Here is a 17,683-nt window from a genome sequence, read left to right on the forward strand (position 1 = left end):
CCTGGGTACTTGAGATTAGGGAGTGGTGATGACTCTTAACGAGCACGCTGCCTTCAAGCATCTGTTTAACAAAGCACATCTTGCACCGCCCTTAATCCATTTAACCCTGAGTGGACACAGCACATGTTTCAGAGAGCACATGGTTGGGGGTAAGGTCATAGATCAACAGCATCCCAAGGCAGAAGAATTTTTCTTAGTACAGAACAAAATGAAGTCTCCCATGTCTACTCCTTTCTACACAGACACAGCAACAATCTGATTTCTCCAGCTTTTCCCCACCTTTCCCCCTTTTCTATTCCACAAAACCGCCATCGTCATCATGGCCCGTTCTCAATGAGCTGTTGGGTACACCTCCTAGACGGGGTGGTGGCCGGGCAGAGGGAGACGGGGTTTTTTAGTAGAGACGGGGTTTCACCATGTTGGCCAGGCTGGTCTTGAACAACTGACTCAGGTGATCAACCTGCCTCAGCCTCCCAAACTGTTGGGATTACAGGTGTGAGCCACTATGCCTGGCCAACATAGGCCTTTTGAATGAGAGATTAAAAACCATGTTCATTCATCCTGAGATTCTCCCCCCATCACAGGGTCCTGCATTCCTCATCAGTGATGCTGAGAGATGAGTGGGGCATAGGGTGTCAGTTCTGACCGGTGGAAGTCTCCCAAGCCACAAGGGATGGAGAGAATTGGGCTTTCTGGTCTTACAGTCAAAACCCCATCTTCGCAAGCCTATTTCCCTAAGACCAGACTCTAAGGAGAGAGGAAAGGGGAAATGCTGTGGCCTCAAGCCCTCTGGACAATGTGAAGGTTGGATAGTTGGTCTTGAGCAGCAGTTAGACAGAGATGAGCCCAGAAGGGCAGTAGTGGCCGAGCAGAGGTAGGGAGAGGTAGGGAAAAGGCCGCCCTGATGCATGACGAGGGCATGGACAGGAACACCAGGGCCAGGGGCAGGAACCAAACTTTCCCAAAGTCCTCAATGAGTTGACAGAATGCATTTTTTAGCAAACTGGTTGAGAGTCATCCAGAGCAGGATGATTCTGCCTTGAGATCTTCCTCGTTTGGATATTTTTTTTTTTTTTTTTTTTGAGATGGGGTCTCACTGTGTCACCCAGGCTAGAGTACAGTGGTGCGATCTCAGCTCACTGCAACCTCCACCTCCTGGGTTCAAGTGACTCTCCTGCTTCAGCCTCCTGAGTAGCTGAGATTACAGGTGCTCACCACCATGACCGGCTAATTTTTTGTGTTTTTAGTATAGAGACGGGGTTTCACCATGTTGGTCAGGCTGGTCTCGAACTCCTGACCTCAGGTGATCCGCCCACCTCGGCCTCCCAAAGTGCTGGGATTACTGGCGTGAGCCAACATTCTGTGGCCCCATTCTTGGATTTTATGCACTCAATCAACTACCTTCTCACCTAAATTTGGTTGCATAGCTTTGGTGAAAGTCAGGCCTCTCCTTCAGTGAAAAAATAATTTTAATACTTAATTATTCATCTTACATAGTAGCACAATAAAATGCACCACATTCTGAAGAAATTTCAGAATTATGGGAATAAGAGTCAGGAAAATTCAGATGGGCTACAATATCCACTACCTTAAACTCCAAAGACAAGGTTAATATTTACATATTTGTGGCTTAGCATGGTGGCTCACATCACACCTATAATCTCCAGCGCTTTGGGAGGCTGAGGCAGGAGAATTGCTTGAGGTCAGGAGTTCGAGACCAGCCTGGGCAGCATGGTGAGATCTCATCTCTACAAAAAAAAGTTAAAAAATTAGCCAAATGTGATGACATGCACCTGTGGTCCCAGCTACTTGGGAGGCTGAAGTGGGAGGATCACTTGAGCGCAGGAATTCAAGGACACAGTGAGCTATGATTGCAGCATTGCCCTCCAGCCTGGGTGACAGAGGGAGGTGCTGTCTCTAAAAATTAATTAATTAATTTAATTGATTAAAAAAACCATTTGGAGTCTGGGCGCAGTGGCTCACACCTGTAATCTCAGCACTTTGGGAGTCTGAGGTGGGCAGATCACCTGAGGTCAGGAGTTCGAGACCAGCCTGGTCAACATGGTGAAACCCCGTCTCTAGTAAAAATACAAAAAATTAGCCGGGCGTGGTGGCTGGCACCTGTAGTCCCAGCTACTTGGGAGGCTTAGACAGGAGAATCGCTTGAACCTGGGAGGCAGAGGTTACAGTGAGCAGAGATCCCACCACTGCACTCCAGCCTGGGTGACAGAGCAAGACTGTCTCAAAAACAAAACAAAAACCATTTGGTAAGCTGTAAAGATCCATTACTGGTATTCCATGGAACGGGTATCCTAGAAGGGACCATGAACGGGAGAATGAGCTCAAAAGAAGAACAACGGGAAGATGCTGAACACAGACTTCTGCTCACAGTTGTGCCTAAAGGCTACCATAGCTGTCCTTGGAATACGCAGCTCCTCAAATAAAGTTCTATTGCTGGTGTTTGGTGTGTTCTATAGGCAGCATTTCAGTATGACTTACTCTAAACTGAAATGTTTTGGACTCCCTGCTCATGTTCCCTAGGTTACTGACAAACAACCTACAGATAATCTCAGATGCTACCAGCACTTGGGATGAGAGGCCACTAGGCTACAGGGCACCCGCCCATACTAGGGAGCCGCCTTTCCCCACACTCAGCCCATCAGCACCGGAGAGAGGAGGCAGGGGGAGGAATTGCCCCTAATGCACTGCTTTTGGTTTTTGCTTTTTTTCTTTTTTTCAAAAATTGCACGAAGATAAAGCAAAGCTGTAGTTGATGCAGGTGTGTTGTGTAGACGCTTGCAGTTCCACCCTCACTGTGCGCTCACTGGATAGTAACGCAACCCCAAGTAAAGGATGGTGGTTGCTGCCAATGTACTTCCATTCCACCGGGGTGAGGTCCACCAAGCAAATGGTCTATTTGGAAAAAAATATAAGGACATTTGCTCTCCTACCCAGAAATGACCTTTGAACTTAGAAGAAAATGAATAAACACATAAAAATAAAAAAAGAAAGAAAATGAATAAACACAACAGAGTTAGGTTATTACATAGTGAGGTTCATTTTCTTCTAAAGTAACAAGAGTCACAACATACATGTTGAAGTCTGATACACTCTCTGTTCTTCTCCCTGCTATGGGTTCCCCACTAATAACTTTATGAGCTCAGGCTGAAATGTCAACTTGAACTTTAGCGCTTGTGGCACAACCAACTATAACTCAGTTTAAGCATACTTATTTTATTTGATTGAGTGTTTCAATTTACTCTGCACTTCCTGAGGTTCTTGGGTTAAAACAACATGATCTAATGCAATAAAAACTAGCAAAAATATATATTTATTCTTTATTTCCAGTAGCACAAGGCCAATTGAATCTACCCAAAGCATACCTAAACAGTGTTAACAAGCCTGCATGCTAAATGATTTTCTCTCCTTTCTGGTGCCCACACATTCAATTCAGAAGCCCCTTGGTTTTGCAATGGCATATCAACATACGCAGTTTCAGGACTAACCAAGAGTGTCTGCAAGCTAAAAGGTGGTGTTAATAGTGAGTGCATAAGGAAGTTTCTGAATAGTTTTGAGGCAGATCAGGCCAAGGAGAAACAAGGTTTATTCTTCAATGATTAATATTAATTGTATAACTCCTGCCAGGAGTATAGAGCATAAGAACTTTACAATTTTTATTTTTATTTTTTTGAGATGGAGTTTCGCTCTTGTTGCCCAGGCTGGAGTGCAGTGGAGCAATCTTGCCTCACTGAAACCTCCGCCTCCCAGTTTCAAGCAATTCTCCTGCCTCAGCCTCCCGAGTAGCTGGGATTACAGGCATGTGCCACCAGACCCAGCTAATTTTTGTATTTTTAGTAGAGACAGGGTTTCACCATGTTGGCCAGGCTGGTCTTGAACTCCTGACCTCAAGTGGCCCACCTGCCTCTTCCTCCCAAAGTGCTGGGATTACAGGTGTGAGCCACTGCGCTCAGCCTGAACTTTACAATATTCTTGAACACGTAAAACCAGGAAAGGGACCAGGGAGAAGCTGGTACTTGACTTGGACCTTAAAGCAAGAACAGGAGATTTAAAAAGAGAGAGAGTGAAGGCAGGAAAGCACAAGTGAGAGTGGCATGCATGCACTCAACAAATATTAATAGTGCATGAACTGGCTGGGTGCGGTGGCTCACGCCTGTAATCCCAGCATTTTCAGAGGCTGAGGTGGGTGGATCACTTGGGGTTGGGAGTTGGAGACCAGCCTGATCAACATGGAGAAACCCCATCTCTACTAAAAATACCAAAAAAATTAGCTGGACGTGGTGGCGCACATCTGTAATCCCAGCTACTTGGGAGGCTGAGGCAGGAGAATTGCTTGAAGCCAGGGCGCAGATGTTGCAGTGAGCTGAGATCACACCATTGCACTCCAGCCTGGGCAACAAGAGCGAAACTCTGTCTCAAAAAAAAAAAAAAAAAAAAAAAAAATAGCGCATGAACCATGTGCCAGGACCTGGACTAGAAGCTAGGATACATCCGTGAATACAAATATTTCCTGGAACTTACATTGTCACAGAGGGAGACACACAATGGACAAGTAACATATAGAGGTTACAGATGGTAATAGGTCCAATAGAGAATAGTGCTAGGAAAGGGGATGGGGGGTCCTGAGTGAGTTAAAACAGAGTGACCAGGTGATGCCTCTCTGATAAAGTGACCATTTTATAAGACCGCAAGGAAGTAAGAGAGCGGGTTGTCCAGCTATAAAGAGGAAGTTTTCTGCACAGAGGGTACAGTAAGTGTAAACGCCCTGTGGTAGAATTATGCTCAGAGAAAGCATGCATTCTCAAACGGGGCAGACAGCATCCTGAGGGAGTGAAAATTCATTCTTGGAAGATGAAGAAAAACTTACTCTTTTTTTCCCCCCGAAAGGGAGTCTCACTCTGTTGCCCAGGCTGGAGTGCAGTGGCGCGATCTCGGCTCACTGCAAGCTCTGCCTCCCGGGTTCAAGCGATTCTCCTGCCTCAGCCTCCCGAGTAGCTGGGATTACAGGCACATGCCATCACGCCCGGCTGATTTTTTGTATTTTTAGTAGAGACTGGGTTTCACTGTGTTAGCCAGGATGGTGTCTATCTCCTGACCTCGTGGTCCTCACGCCTTGGCCTCCCAAAGTGCTGGGATTACAGGGATGAGCCACCGTGCCAGGCCTTTTTTTTTTTTAGACAATGTCTCACTCTGTTGCCCAGGCTGGAGTGCAGTGGCATCATTTCGGCTCACTGCCACCTCTGCCTCCCGGTTCAAGCGATTCTCGTGCCTCAGCCACCCGAGTAGCTGGGACCACAAGCACATGCCACCACACCCGGCTAATTTTTGTATTTTTGGTAGAGATGGGGTTTCACCATGTTGGCCAGGCTGGTCTCCAACTCCAGACCTCAAGTGATCCGCCTGCCTCAGCCTCCCAAAGTACTGGGATAATAGGCATATAGGCATGAGACACCACATTGTACCAAAACTTACTCTTTTCTTTTTTTTTTTTTTTTTTTTGAGACGGAGTCTCGCTCTGTAGCCTAGTCTGGAGTGCAGTGGTGCGATCTCGGCTCACTGCAACCTCCGCCTCCTGGGTTCAGGCCATTCTCATGCCTCAGCCTCCCCAGCAGCTGGGACTACAGGGGCCCAATGCCACGTCCGGCTATTTTTTTGTATGTTTAGGAGAGACGGGGTTTCACCGTGTTAGCCAGGATGGTCTCAATCTCCTGACCTCGTGATCGGCCTGCCTCAGCCTCCCAAAGTGCTGGGATTACAGGTGTGAGTCACCGCGCCCGGCCAGCTTACTCTTTTAATGTACATAGCACAGATATAGATTCAGTAGATAACCATACATCATATATCCATGGCATTAAAATTTCTTGCCCCTGACAAGAGTGATAATTTTAAAAGATGGGAAAACACTGAGTTAGGGAAACAGTAAGGAAGCCAAGGTGGCTACAATGAAGTGAGCAAGGGAAAGTATAGAAGATGGCAAAAAAATATTGAGACGTGGCTCTTATTCTGAGTAACATTGGGGATGATTGCAAGATTTTAACAGAGCAGGGATGTGACTTAATTTAGATTTTAATAGCATCCGTCTGGCTGCTATGTTGAGCATAGACTGTAGGGAGACCAGCAGAAGATGATTGCTGTATCCCAGGTAGAAGACGATGAAGCTTGGTCTGGGGTGGTAGAGGTGGAGGTGGTGAGAAGTGGTAGACTCTGTAAATATTTTGAAGATAACGCTGACAGGATATGCACGTACTGAATCTGGGGAGTAAAAGAAAGAGAAGAGTTGAGTATGACTCCAAGTTTGGCCAGAAGAACTAGAAGGATGGAGTTGTCACTGACTTAGATGGAGACCATTGGGAGAAGAATTGGGAGAGGACTGTCAGGAGTTCAAGTGTTGTGTGTTAAGTTTGAAGTGCCTAGTATCCAAACACAGATGCTGAGTAAGCAATTGAATGCAGGAGTCTGGAGTTCAGGGGAGAGACTCAGGCTGGAGATACAAATCTGGGTGTTATACATGAGACATGGCAATAACATTAAAAGGAGAGGGGCAGGAAAAGAGGAATAGAGGAAAAAAACGAGAAAACTAACCAAATGGAAGATCCAAACCCAGACATATCAATAATTATATTAAAGATGAATGAACTAAACACTACAATTAAAAGGCAGAGATTGTCAGAATGGAAACTTACTCTATTTTTTCCTTTCTTTTTTTTTTTTTTTTTTTTTGAGATGGAGTCTTGCTCTGTCGCCCAGGCTGGAGTGCAGTGGCACGATCTTGGCTCACTGCAAGCTCCACCTCCTGGGTTCACACCATTCTCCTACCTCAGCCTCCTGAGTAGCTTTGACTACAGGCACCCACCACCATACCTAGCTAATTTTTTTGTATTTTTAGTAAAGACGGGGTTTCACCATGTTAGCCAGGATGGTCTTGATCTCCTGACCTTGTGATCCGCCTGCCTCGGCCTCCCAAAGTGCTGGGATTACAGGAGTGAGCCACCACACCCGGCCTACTCTATTTTTTTCTAGAAGAAATGCAGTTTAAGTATAGAAACACACAGATAGGCTAAAAGCAAGTGGAAAAAGATGTACCATGCAAACAGTAAGCATAACAGGGTTTGAGTGGCTGTATTAAGGCCAGATAAAATGGACTTCAAGAAAAACATATTTCCAGAGATGAAAAGGGACATTTAATTATAATTAAAATTGTTCCACAGCTAATATTTTACTGAATGGGGAAAAACTGAAAGCTTTTCCTCTAAAAACTGGAACAAGACAAGTATACCCACTCTCATCACTCTTATTCAATACAGTATTATTAATAGAAGTTCTAGCCATAGCAACTAAGCAAGAGAAAGGAACAAAGGGCATCCATATAGGAAAGTAGGAAGTAACATTGTCCCTTTTTGCAGATGACATTTTCTTATATGTAGAAAAACCTAAATACTCTACCAAAAAAGCCATTTGAATTGAAAAATTCAGTAAAATTACAGGATACAAAATTTTATACAAAAATCAGTGGCATTTCTTTCTTTTTTTCTTTTTTTTTTGAGATGGAGTCTCGCTCTGTCACCCAGCCTGGAGTGCAGTGGTGTGATCTCGGCTTACTGCAAGCTCCGCCTCCCGGGTTCAGGCCATTCTCCTGCCTCAGCCTCCCACGTAGCTGGGACTACAGGCGCCCGCCACCATGCCCGGCTAATTTTTTTTGTATTTTTAGTAGAGACGGGGTTTCACTGTGTTAGCCAGGATGGTCTTGATCTCCTAACCTCGTGATCCACCCACCTTGGCCTCCCAAAGTGCTGGGATTACAGGCGTGAGCCACCGCGCCTGGCAAATCAGTGGCATTTGTATGCACAAACAATGAACTAGCTGAAGGAGAAAATCAAGAAGGCAATTCTATTTCCAATAGCTACAGGAAAGTATCTAGGAATAAATGTAACCAAGGAGGTGAAACACCCCTACAAGGAATACTACAAAACACTGGTGAGAGAAATTGCCGAGGATACAAACAAATGGAAAAACACCCCATGCTCATGGATGGAAATAATTAATATTGTTAAAATGACAATACTACCTAAAGCAATTTACAGATTTAATGCAATCTCTATCAAAATACCAATGACATTCTTCACAGAAATAGGAAGAAAATATCCTATTATTTGTGTGGAACCACAAAAGACCCTGAAGCAATCCTAGCAAAAAGAATGAAGCTGGAGTCAGAACACTGCCAGACCTCAAAATATACTACAAAGCTGTAGTAACCCAAACAGCATGGCATGAGCATAAAAACAGACACTTAGACCAATATAACAAAATAGAGAACTCAGAAATTAATCTGCATATCTACAGGCAACTAATTTTTGGCAAAAGTGTGAAGAACACTCATTGGGGAAAGGACAGTCTGTTCAATTAATGGTGCTGAGAAAACTGAATATTTATATGCAGAAGAATAAAACCAGACCACCACCTCTCACCCTATATAAAATTCAACTCAAAATGGATCAAAGCTGGTGGGAGGGGAGCATAAAAAAATAAAAATAAAAATAATGGATCAGAGACCTAAGTATAAGATCTGAAACAATAAAAATACTAGAAGAAAGCATAGGGAAAATCCTTCAGGACACTGGTCAGGAATAGATTTTATGAATAAGACCTCCAAAAACACACTCAACAAAAACAAAAATAAACAAATGGGATATATCAAACTAGAAAGCTTCTGCACAGCAAGGGAAGCAATTAACAGCGTGAAAAAACAGCCTACAGAATGGGAAAAATATTTGCAAATGATTTATCCAGCAGGTGATTAATATCCAGAATATACAAGGAATTCTAACATCTCAACAGCAAAAAATAATCTGAGGTCAGCCGCGGTGGCTCATGCCTGTAATCCCAGCACTTTGGGAGGCTGAGGCGGGTGCATCACCTGAGATCAGGAGTTTGAGACCAGCCTGGGCAACTTGGTGAAACCCCATCTCTACTAAAAATACAAAATTAGCTGGGTATGGTGGCGCATGCCTGTAATCCCAGCTACTCGGGAGGCTGAGGCAGGAGAATCACTTGAACCCAGAAGCGGAGCTTGCAGTGAGCCAAGATTGCACCATTGCTTTCCAGCCTTGGCGACAGAGTGAGATACCACCTCAAAAAAAACAAAATCTGATTAAAAAATGGGCAAATTATCTGAACAGACATTTCTTAAAAGAAGACATACAAATGGTCAACAAAGATATGAGAAAAATGCTCAGCATCACTATCATGGAAATGCAAATCAAAACCACCATGAGATATCATCTCACTCCAGTTAGGAGGACTATTATTAAAATGACAAAAAGTAACAAATGCTGGCGAGGGTGTAGAGAAAAGGGAATTCTTACACATTGTTGGTGGGAAAGCAAACTAGTACAGCTACTATGGTGAGTGGTATGAAGGTCCTTCAAAAAGCTACAAATGGAACCACCATATGATCCAGCAATCCTACTACTGGAAATTTATCCAAAGACAAGGAAATCATTATATCGAAGAGACACCTGTATCCCATATTTACTGCAGTACTATTCACAATAGTCAAGATACGGAATCAACCTAAGTGTCCAACACTGGATAAATGGATAAAGAAACTGTGGTATTTATACACCATGGAATACAATTCAGCCATAAAAAAATTAAATTTTGTCATTTGAGGCAACCTCGAAAGAACTAGAAGACATTATGTTAAGTGAAATAATCCAGGAACAGAAAGTTAAACACTGCATGTTCTCACTCATAGGTAGAAGCTAATAAAAGTTGATCACATAGAAGTAAAAAGTAGAACAGAGCCTACTAGAAGCTGGGAAGGGTAGGGGAAAGAGAGGGATAGGGAGATTTGTTAAAGGATACAAAATTACACTAAGAAGGAGGAATAAATTCTAGTGTTCTATAGCACTACAGGATGACTAGAGTTAACAATAATATATTAATATTACATAGTTTCAAATAGCTAGATGGAAAATATTGAATGTTCCCATCACAAAGGAATGACAAATGTTTGTGAAGATGGATATGCTAATTGCCCTGATCTGATCACTATAAATTGTATGTATCAAAATATCACTATGTACCCCATAGGTATGTGCAATCATTATTTGCCAATTTAAAAAATAAACTAAATTTTAAAATTGTCCATTCATCAGGAAGACATAACCATATTTTGTATATGGTTTGTATATGTTTGTATATGTATATCTAATAATAGGTGTTTGAAACACATGAAGCAAATATCGATATAATTAAAGAGAAGAGAGGCATTTTCACAATTATAGAGGTTTTAATATCTCTCTTTCAGCAATTAACAGAACAACTAGGTAAAGAATAGAAAATACACAGAAAAACCACGCATGGTGGCTCATGCCTGTAATCCCAGCTACACAGGAGGATTGCTTGAGGTCAGCAGTTTGAAACCATCCTGGGCAACTTAGTGAGATCCCATCTTTATAAAGAAATAAATAATACTTAGAAGTTCTGAACACCATTGACTACCTTCCTAGAACACTATACCTAACAAGAACAGAATACAGATTATTTTCAAGTATATATGATACTTACCAGGATAGACTATATATATATATGCTGGGTTATAAAAAAAGCCTCAATAAATTTTAAAATATTGAAATAATGCAAAGTATATTCTCTGACTATAATGGAATTAAATCAGAAATTAAAAACAATAAAATAACTAGGAAAGCCTCAAATATTTGAAAATTAAACACAGGTTGGGTGCGGTGGCTCACGCCTGTAATCCCAGCACTTTGGGAGGCCAAGGTGGGTGGATCACCTGAGGTCGGGAGTTCAAGACCAGCCTGACCAACATGGAGAAACCCTATCTCTACTAAATACAAAATTAGCCAGACATGGTTGCACATGCCTGTAATCCCAGCTACTCGGGAGGCTGAGGCGGGAGAATCACTTGAACCTGGGAGGCGGAGGTTGTGGTGAGCTGATATCACACCATTGCACTCCAGCCTGGGCAACAAGAGCTTGACTCCATCTCAAAAGCAAAAAAAAAAAAAAAAAAAAAAAAAACACACTTCTGAAAAATCTATGGGTCAAAAGAAAAAATTATCAGAGAAATTAGAAAAGATTTCCAACTAAATGATAATCAGAATAAGCCAGGCAGAGTGCTTCATGTCTGTAATCCCAGCAATTTGGGAGGTTGAGGTCAGAGGATTGCTTGAAGCCAGGAGTTCCAAGACTAGTCTGGGCAACATAGTGAGATACTGTCTCTACAAAAAATAAGAAAAAAAAAAATTAGCCAGGTGTGGCCGGGCGCTGTGGCTCTCTCCTGTAATCCCAGCACTCTGGGAGGCCCAGGCGGGCAGATCATGAGGTCAGAAGATCGAGACCATCCTGGCTAACATGGTGAAACACTGTCTCTACTAAAAATACAAAAAATTAGCCGGGCATGGTGGCGGGTGCCTGTAGTCCCAGCTACTCGGGAGACTGAGGCAGGAGAATGGCATGAACCCACGAGGTGGAGCTTGCAGTGAGCCAAGATCGCGCCACTGCACTCCAACCTGGGCAACAGAGCAAGACTCCGTATCAAAAAAAAAAAAAAAAAAATTAGCCGGGTGTGCTTATAGTCTTAGCTACTCGGGAGGCTGAGTGGGGAGGCTCACTTGAGCCCAGGAGTTTGAGGCTGCAGTGAGCTATTATTGCACCGTTGTGCTTCAGCCTGGGTGATAGAGCAAGATACTAACTCTAAAAAAAAAAAAAAAAAAGTGAAATACAGCTGAAGCCATGCTTAGAATCTAGATGTCCAGCATAGCTCACCCTAGTCTATATTTTGAATATTCCTGACCTTTTAATCCTGCCTCAACCAGGGAGAAGGTCTCACTGAACGCCTGGAGCTCTGCAAAGCCAAAGCTTCTTCAGGTACACACCGTCTGTTACAGGAGGCCTCAGAGCGGAAGGAGAAAGGAGCAGGCTGGCTGTGGTACAGATTTACGAAAGATCAGTGATCAAAGGCCATAAAATACAGTAGGTTTCTGTAAAGTCCAAGCACTTTAAACGTCACCATTCTAAATAAACTACATGAGGAGATGCCCCAATAAGGTTCTGAAAACTGGAAAGATATTTTTTCCCCGCTCCCATGTAGATACGTCACAGTCTTCTGCTTTTCAGTCCAACTCTGATTCAGTTTTCTAGATAAATAAACCCTCCCAAGACCTGATTCTGCAGCTTCACCCGAGTGGACGTCATCCGATGTCAATGGAAGGTCTGCCAGTGTAAGAACTTCCTGACTGAGGCCTGAGCTGGTATTTGCTCAGGTACCTCCAAACCTCTGTCATGGTACCTCTGAGCCTCTTTTTTTTTTTTTTTTTTTTTTTTTTTTGCTATAAAAAGGCGATGGGGATGCTCAACAAGAGTCCTGCTTAAGTGTCACCGGTAAAAGTCTTTGCCAAGGCATGAATAGTTTATAATCACAGTAGCATGGCAAGAGAAGTATCTCTCACGTCTCTCTTGATTGACAGGTGTCAGTGTTGAAACTCATTTTGCCACCTCACACACCAGAACTCTCATTTTGCAGCTGCCTGTTGGTCTCCACGTTCTTCTGTTCCCTGAACCCATTTCTTGGTTAACTCAGACCACAGACACTCCCCTCCCCCAGGCTAGAGAGAAGCTCCTCCCTTCAACAGCCCACACTCAAACCAGGACCAGCCTTGAGGCTGTGTCAAGAAGGCCCCAATTCCCTCTGCGTTCCCTCGGGCTTAGTGACTCCCACTACCTGGGAAGTCTTCCCTTTGTCAAACCCATACATTTTACAAAGTTTGAAAATTTCATTTCCCGGCTGGGCACAGTGGCTCACACCTGTAATCCTAGAACTTTGGGAGGCTGAGACAGGCAGATCACTTGAGGCCATGAGTTCGAGACCAGCCTGGGCAACATGGAGAAACTGTCTCTACAAATAGGCAAAAATTAGCCAGACATGGTGGTGCACTCCTGTAATCCCAGTTACTTGGGAGGCTGAGGCAGGAGAATTGCTTGAACCTGGGAGGTGGAGGTTGCCGTGAGCCAAGATGGTACCACTGCACTCCAGCCTGGGAGACAGAGCAAGACTCCATCTCAAAAAAAAAAAAAATTTCCCGTTGGATCAACCTTAGCCGAGACAGACAGTTGACTCCCATTCTTCCCATGATACCCCTTTGTGTATTTTTTTTTTCAAGATGGGGGTCTTCTTCTGTCCTCCAGGCTGGAGGGCAGTGTCACAACCATGGCTCACTGCAGCCTCTACCTCCCAGGCTCAAGTGATCCTCCCACCTCAGCCTCCCTAATAGCTGGGACTACAGATGTGCACCACCACAGCCAGCTAATTTTTATTTTTATTTTTTGGTAGAGATGGAGTCTTTCTATGTTTCCCAGGCTGGTCTTGGAACTCCTGGCCTTGAGTGATCCTCCTGCCTTGGCCTCCCAAAGTGCTGGGATTACAGGCATGAGCCAGTGCACCCAGCCAATCCTTCGTGTATTTGAGGACCATTTATGACATGGACTAGCCGTATTAATGACATTAATCACTCGAGTTCCTTTCCCAAGATTAGTCACCAATGTGGCTGTCCCATGGCCTCTCTTCCATCTCTGGGTACTGCTCCCTTTTTGCCAAGGTCAGCCCTGAATGCTCAGTCTGCTGAGGGCCTGACCGAGACAGCAAACTGGCAGCCCTCAGCTCGCTAGTCAGTTCCCTAGCAGTTCTGAGCCTAGGCTGTGTGCTGCTGTTCCTTCCTCCACGTCACCTCCCTTGGTAACTCTGCTTTTGCAGAGCATAAAGAAGAGGAGCTTGTGGCAGGGCTTGAAAGGCAGGGACCCTACATGTGGCAAACAGCACTGATCCCATCTGTGTCACTCCTTGGCCACTGGATGGGACAAGACAGCTTCAGTAGCTGCCTCTGCCTCCTCTGCCAAGAATAAATGCCCAGACCTTAACTTTTGTGAGAAGAACTTCCTGTACCATATTCATCTCAGAGTGTGCTTCTTCTACTCACAAGACAGGGCTCTTCCCCAACTGCAGTGGCAGCCTTAGGGCCACCACCTCAGGTTCAATGTGGAGACTCCAGACGCACAAGGCAGGGCCTGGAAGGGGCTCCAGGAGACAAGGCAGGAGGGATGGAGCACACGGGCAGTCTTCCTCTCTCTGCCAGTTTCATCCATCTACCCTTGGGCCCCGCCATTCTGCAGGAGGAGAGGAGTTGGGTGTTGACGGGGAGAGACTTTACCTGCTTGGCACTCCAACCCATGGCTAAGGATCCTTCACCCACCAAACTTCACAGCAAGTAGGCTGAATGCAGCAGGACTCACCCTCCACCCCCCACAGCCAGGAAGTAAAGGGAGGGCCCCCCAATTCTGTACCGAAACTCCCTCTGGGAGCACCCTGGGCTCAACAAAGGGCTCTCCTTCCAGCTTATTTTACTTCCAAATACTTATTTCCTTTTTATTTATTAATTATTACTATTATTGAGACAAGATTTTGCTCTGTTGCCCAGGCTGAAGTGCAGTGGCACAATCACAGCTCACTACAGCCTCGTCTTCCCGCCTCAGCCTCACAAGTAGCTGGGACTACAGGCACGCATCACCACACCTGGCTAATATTGGTATTTTTTTTGAAGAGACGGGGTCTCGCCATGCAGTGCAGGCTGGTCTCGAACTCCTGGGCTCAAGTGATGCAACCGCCTCGGCCTCCCAAAGTGCTAGGATTACAGGTGTGAGCCACTGCACACAGCCTAAATACTGATTTTACTTCTTGGCAGAACAGCTGGAGGTAAGAAGCCCAAGAAGGGCTGCTTCCTGGAAAAAGGAAGAAGCGCAAAGCCTTGAGTTCAGGATAGTTCCCCAGCACGTTCTATAAATTTGGGTTATAAAAACATCTGTCATTTATTCATGTGTTAATGTTAATTGCTTGAGTTTCCACCTTCCAGTGAGTAGGAGCGTGTTAGTAGAAGAAGAAAGAGGTAGGTGCGGAGGCTAAATGAGACAAAAAGGAAAAGAGAGGGGAGAGGGGAGAAGGAGCTGAATGCAGACATTGATTTTCTTCCTATCTTCTCTCTCTTTTTTTTTTTTTGAGACAGAGATTCGCTCTTGTTGCCCAGGCTGGAGTACAATGGCGCGATCTTGGCTCACTGCAATCTCCACCTCCTGTGTTCAAGCAATTCTACCTCAGCCTCCTGAGTAGCTGGGATTACAGGCATGTGCCACCATGCCCAGCTAATTTTTGTATTTTTAGTAGAGACGGGGTTTCACAATGTTGGCCAGGCTGGTCTCAAACTCCTGACCCCAAGTGATCCACCTGCCTTGGCCTCCCAAAGTGCTGGGATTACAGGTGTGAGCTACTGTGCCTGGCCCCTATCTTCTCGTTTTTTAATCTGCCCTACAACTTCCCTCCCATCTTTTTCTTTTTTATAAGCATATAAGGGCTTCCTTACTTAAAAGCTGAGTGTGGCTCTCCCCTTCCTTGATGGCAAGGGCTTCCTAAGTGTGGGACAGACCGACCTCAGTGTTTCTGAGTTTATGGGGCTCTGTGGGGCTGCCTCCTACGTAACCACCTGCATGGCTGGCTTTGTTGGTGACTCGGCCTCTTGAACAAACCCTGTGATTCCTGGATCACTTTACTCTTTCTGGTGCGAGACAGTGATGGAGAAACACCTCTTCCAAGATTTTTAGTAGGAAGTAGGGAACAGTTGTGTTTTAATAAGCAAATAGTGAAAACAGCAAGACAGTAAGCTCTTTCAGGATTGGTATAATTGGGAAGAGACCAATGATTCTGGTTAACAGAGCTATTTAATACATAATATGTTGGCGGTGCACAGTGGCTCATACCTGTAATCCCAGCATTTTGGGAGGCTGAGGCAGGTGGATCACCTGAGGTCCAGAGCTCGAGACCAGCCTGGCCAACATGGTAATACCCCATCTCTACTAAAAATACAAAAATTAGCCAGGCATGGTGGCACATGCCTGTAGTCCTGTAATCCCAGCTACTCAGGAGGCTGAGGCAGGGGAATTGCTTGAACCCAGGAGGCAGAGACTGCAGTGAGCTGAGATCACACCACTGCATTCCAGCCTGGGCAACAGAGAGAGACTCCAGCTCAAAAAAATAAAGGAAGAAAATACATAATATATCAACCAATAATTTTTAGCAAATATTTATAACACTAAGACTGTAATGAAAATAGGTGTGATCTTCTGATGACTGAGCTAGACCATAAGTTGCTTGAGAATGGGGGCCATCTGCGCATCTCCCAGAGCCCTCCCCTCCCTTATTGCTGATCTGTGTGGCCCTTGCCTCTCCCTGGGGTCATCTCTGTGAACATCCAGCGTCCCTGTACTAAATGGATGGAGTGAAGCACTTGTTACCAATAACGATAGCAACAACAATCACATATCTCTTCGAACACTTTCGCATACATTCTCTCATTTGATTCTCACAACCAACCATGCAAGCTTTATAGGGAAATATTGCCATCTGCATTTTACAAATGAGAAAACTGAAACTCAGAAGGTTAATTGACATGACTGCAACTCTAGTCAATGAGAGAGCCAGGACCCCAATTCTGTGGGGCTGGGAGTTTGTCCACTTCTCCTCTGAGCTCTGATGCTGGAAGGCAAAGCCCCGTCAGCATGTGCAGAGATCACATGGTGAGAAAGGAAGCCAGAGAGAGCCGAAGGAGGTGCCACGCTCTAACAACCAGCTCTCACGGGAACAAATAGACTGAGAACTCACCAGCCTTCCCCCAACCCCCTCATAGGGAGGGATCGACCCCCATGACCCAAACACCTTCCATTAGGCCCCAACTCTGACACTGGAAATCCAGTTTCAACATGAGATTTGGAGGTGTCAAGCAACTATATCCAAACTATAGCAATGCTCCACATCACTAATGATCAGGGAAGTGCAAACAAAAACCGTGAAGAGATACCACCTCACCGCTGTTAAGATGGTCATTATATATGTTAAAAAACAACAACAGAAAACAACAAATGCTGACAAGAATGTAGAGAAGTGGGAACCCTTGTGGACTATTGGTTGGAATGTAAGATGGTGCAGCTGTTATGGAAAATAGTATGGAGGTTTCTCAAAAGCTTAAAACTAGAACCACCATATGATCCAGCAATCTTGTTTCCGGCTATTCTAAAAGAATTGAAAGCAGAGTCTCAAAGAGATATTTGCACTCCCCTGGTCATTGCAGCATTATTCCCTATAGCCAAGAATTGGAAACAACCTAAATGTCCCTCAAGGGATGAATGGATAAAGAAATTGTGGTAATATATGTACAATGGGATGTTACTTTGCCTTAAAAAAGAAGGAAGGCCAGGTGCAGTGGCTCACACCTGCAATCCTAGCACTTTGGGAGGCCTAGGTGGGTGGTTCACTTGAGTTCAGGAGTTCAAGGCCAGCTTGCCAACACGGTGAAACCCTGTCTCTACTGAAAATACAAAAATTAGCTGGGTGTGGTGGTGGGCGCCTGTGATCCCAGCTATTCAGGAGGCTGAGGCAGAACCGCTTGAACCCAGGAGACAGAGGTTGCGGTGAGCCAAAACGGCACCACTGCACTCCAGCCTGGGCAACAGGGGAGACTCCATCTCAAAAGAAGAAGAAGAAGGAGGAGGAGGAAGAAAATTTCTGCCATATGCATGGATGAACTTTGAGGAGATTATG

General features: G+C 44.8%; 1 protein-coding gene and 1 non-coding gene across 11 annotated transcripts in view; both read right to left on the reverse strand.

Moving 5' to 3' along the window:
• Positions 1-2,732: 2,732 nt before the first annotated feature.
• On the reverse strand, positions 2,733-2,858 carry LOC115936130 (U4atac minor spliceosomal RNA). The gene has a single exon (XR_004071709.1). It is a non-coding gene; the product is annotated as a U4atac minor spliceosomal RNA (small nuclear RNA).
• Positions 2,859-6,073: 3,215 nt separating this feature from the next.
• The window catches only part of WAC (WW domain containing adaptor with coiled-coil), a 116,339-nt gene continuing 104,729 nt past the window's right edge, over positions 6,074-17,683 (reverse strand). For all 10 annotated transcript variants that reach the window (XM_063710270.1, XM_063710276.1, XM_063710269.1 and 7 more), the window contains one exon: positions 6,074-6,270. In XM_063710270.1, the coding sequence (XP_063566340.1) occupies positions 6,078-6,270 (193 nt within the window). In that variant the 3' untranslated portion in view covers positions 6,074-6,077. The remainder of the gene's footprint in view (positions 6,271-17,683) is intronic.

This window comes from Gorilla gorilla, chromosome 8 (assembly GCF_029281585.2).
Source record: "Gorilla gorilla gorilla isolate KB3781 chromosome 8, NHGRI_mGorGor1-v2.1_pri, whole genome shotgun sequence".
Lineage (NCBI taxonomy): Eukaryota > Metazoa > Chordata > Mammalia > Primates > Hominidae > Gorilla > Gorilla gorilla.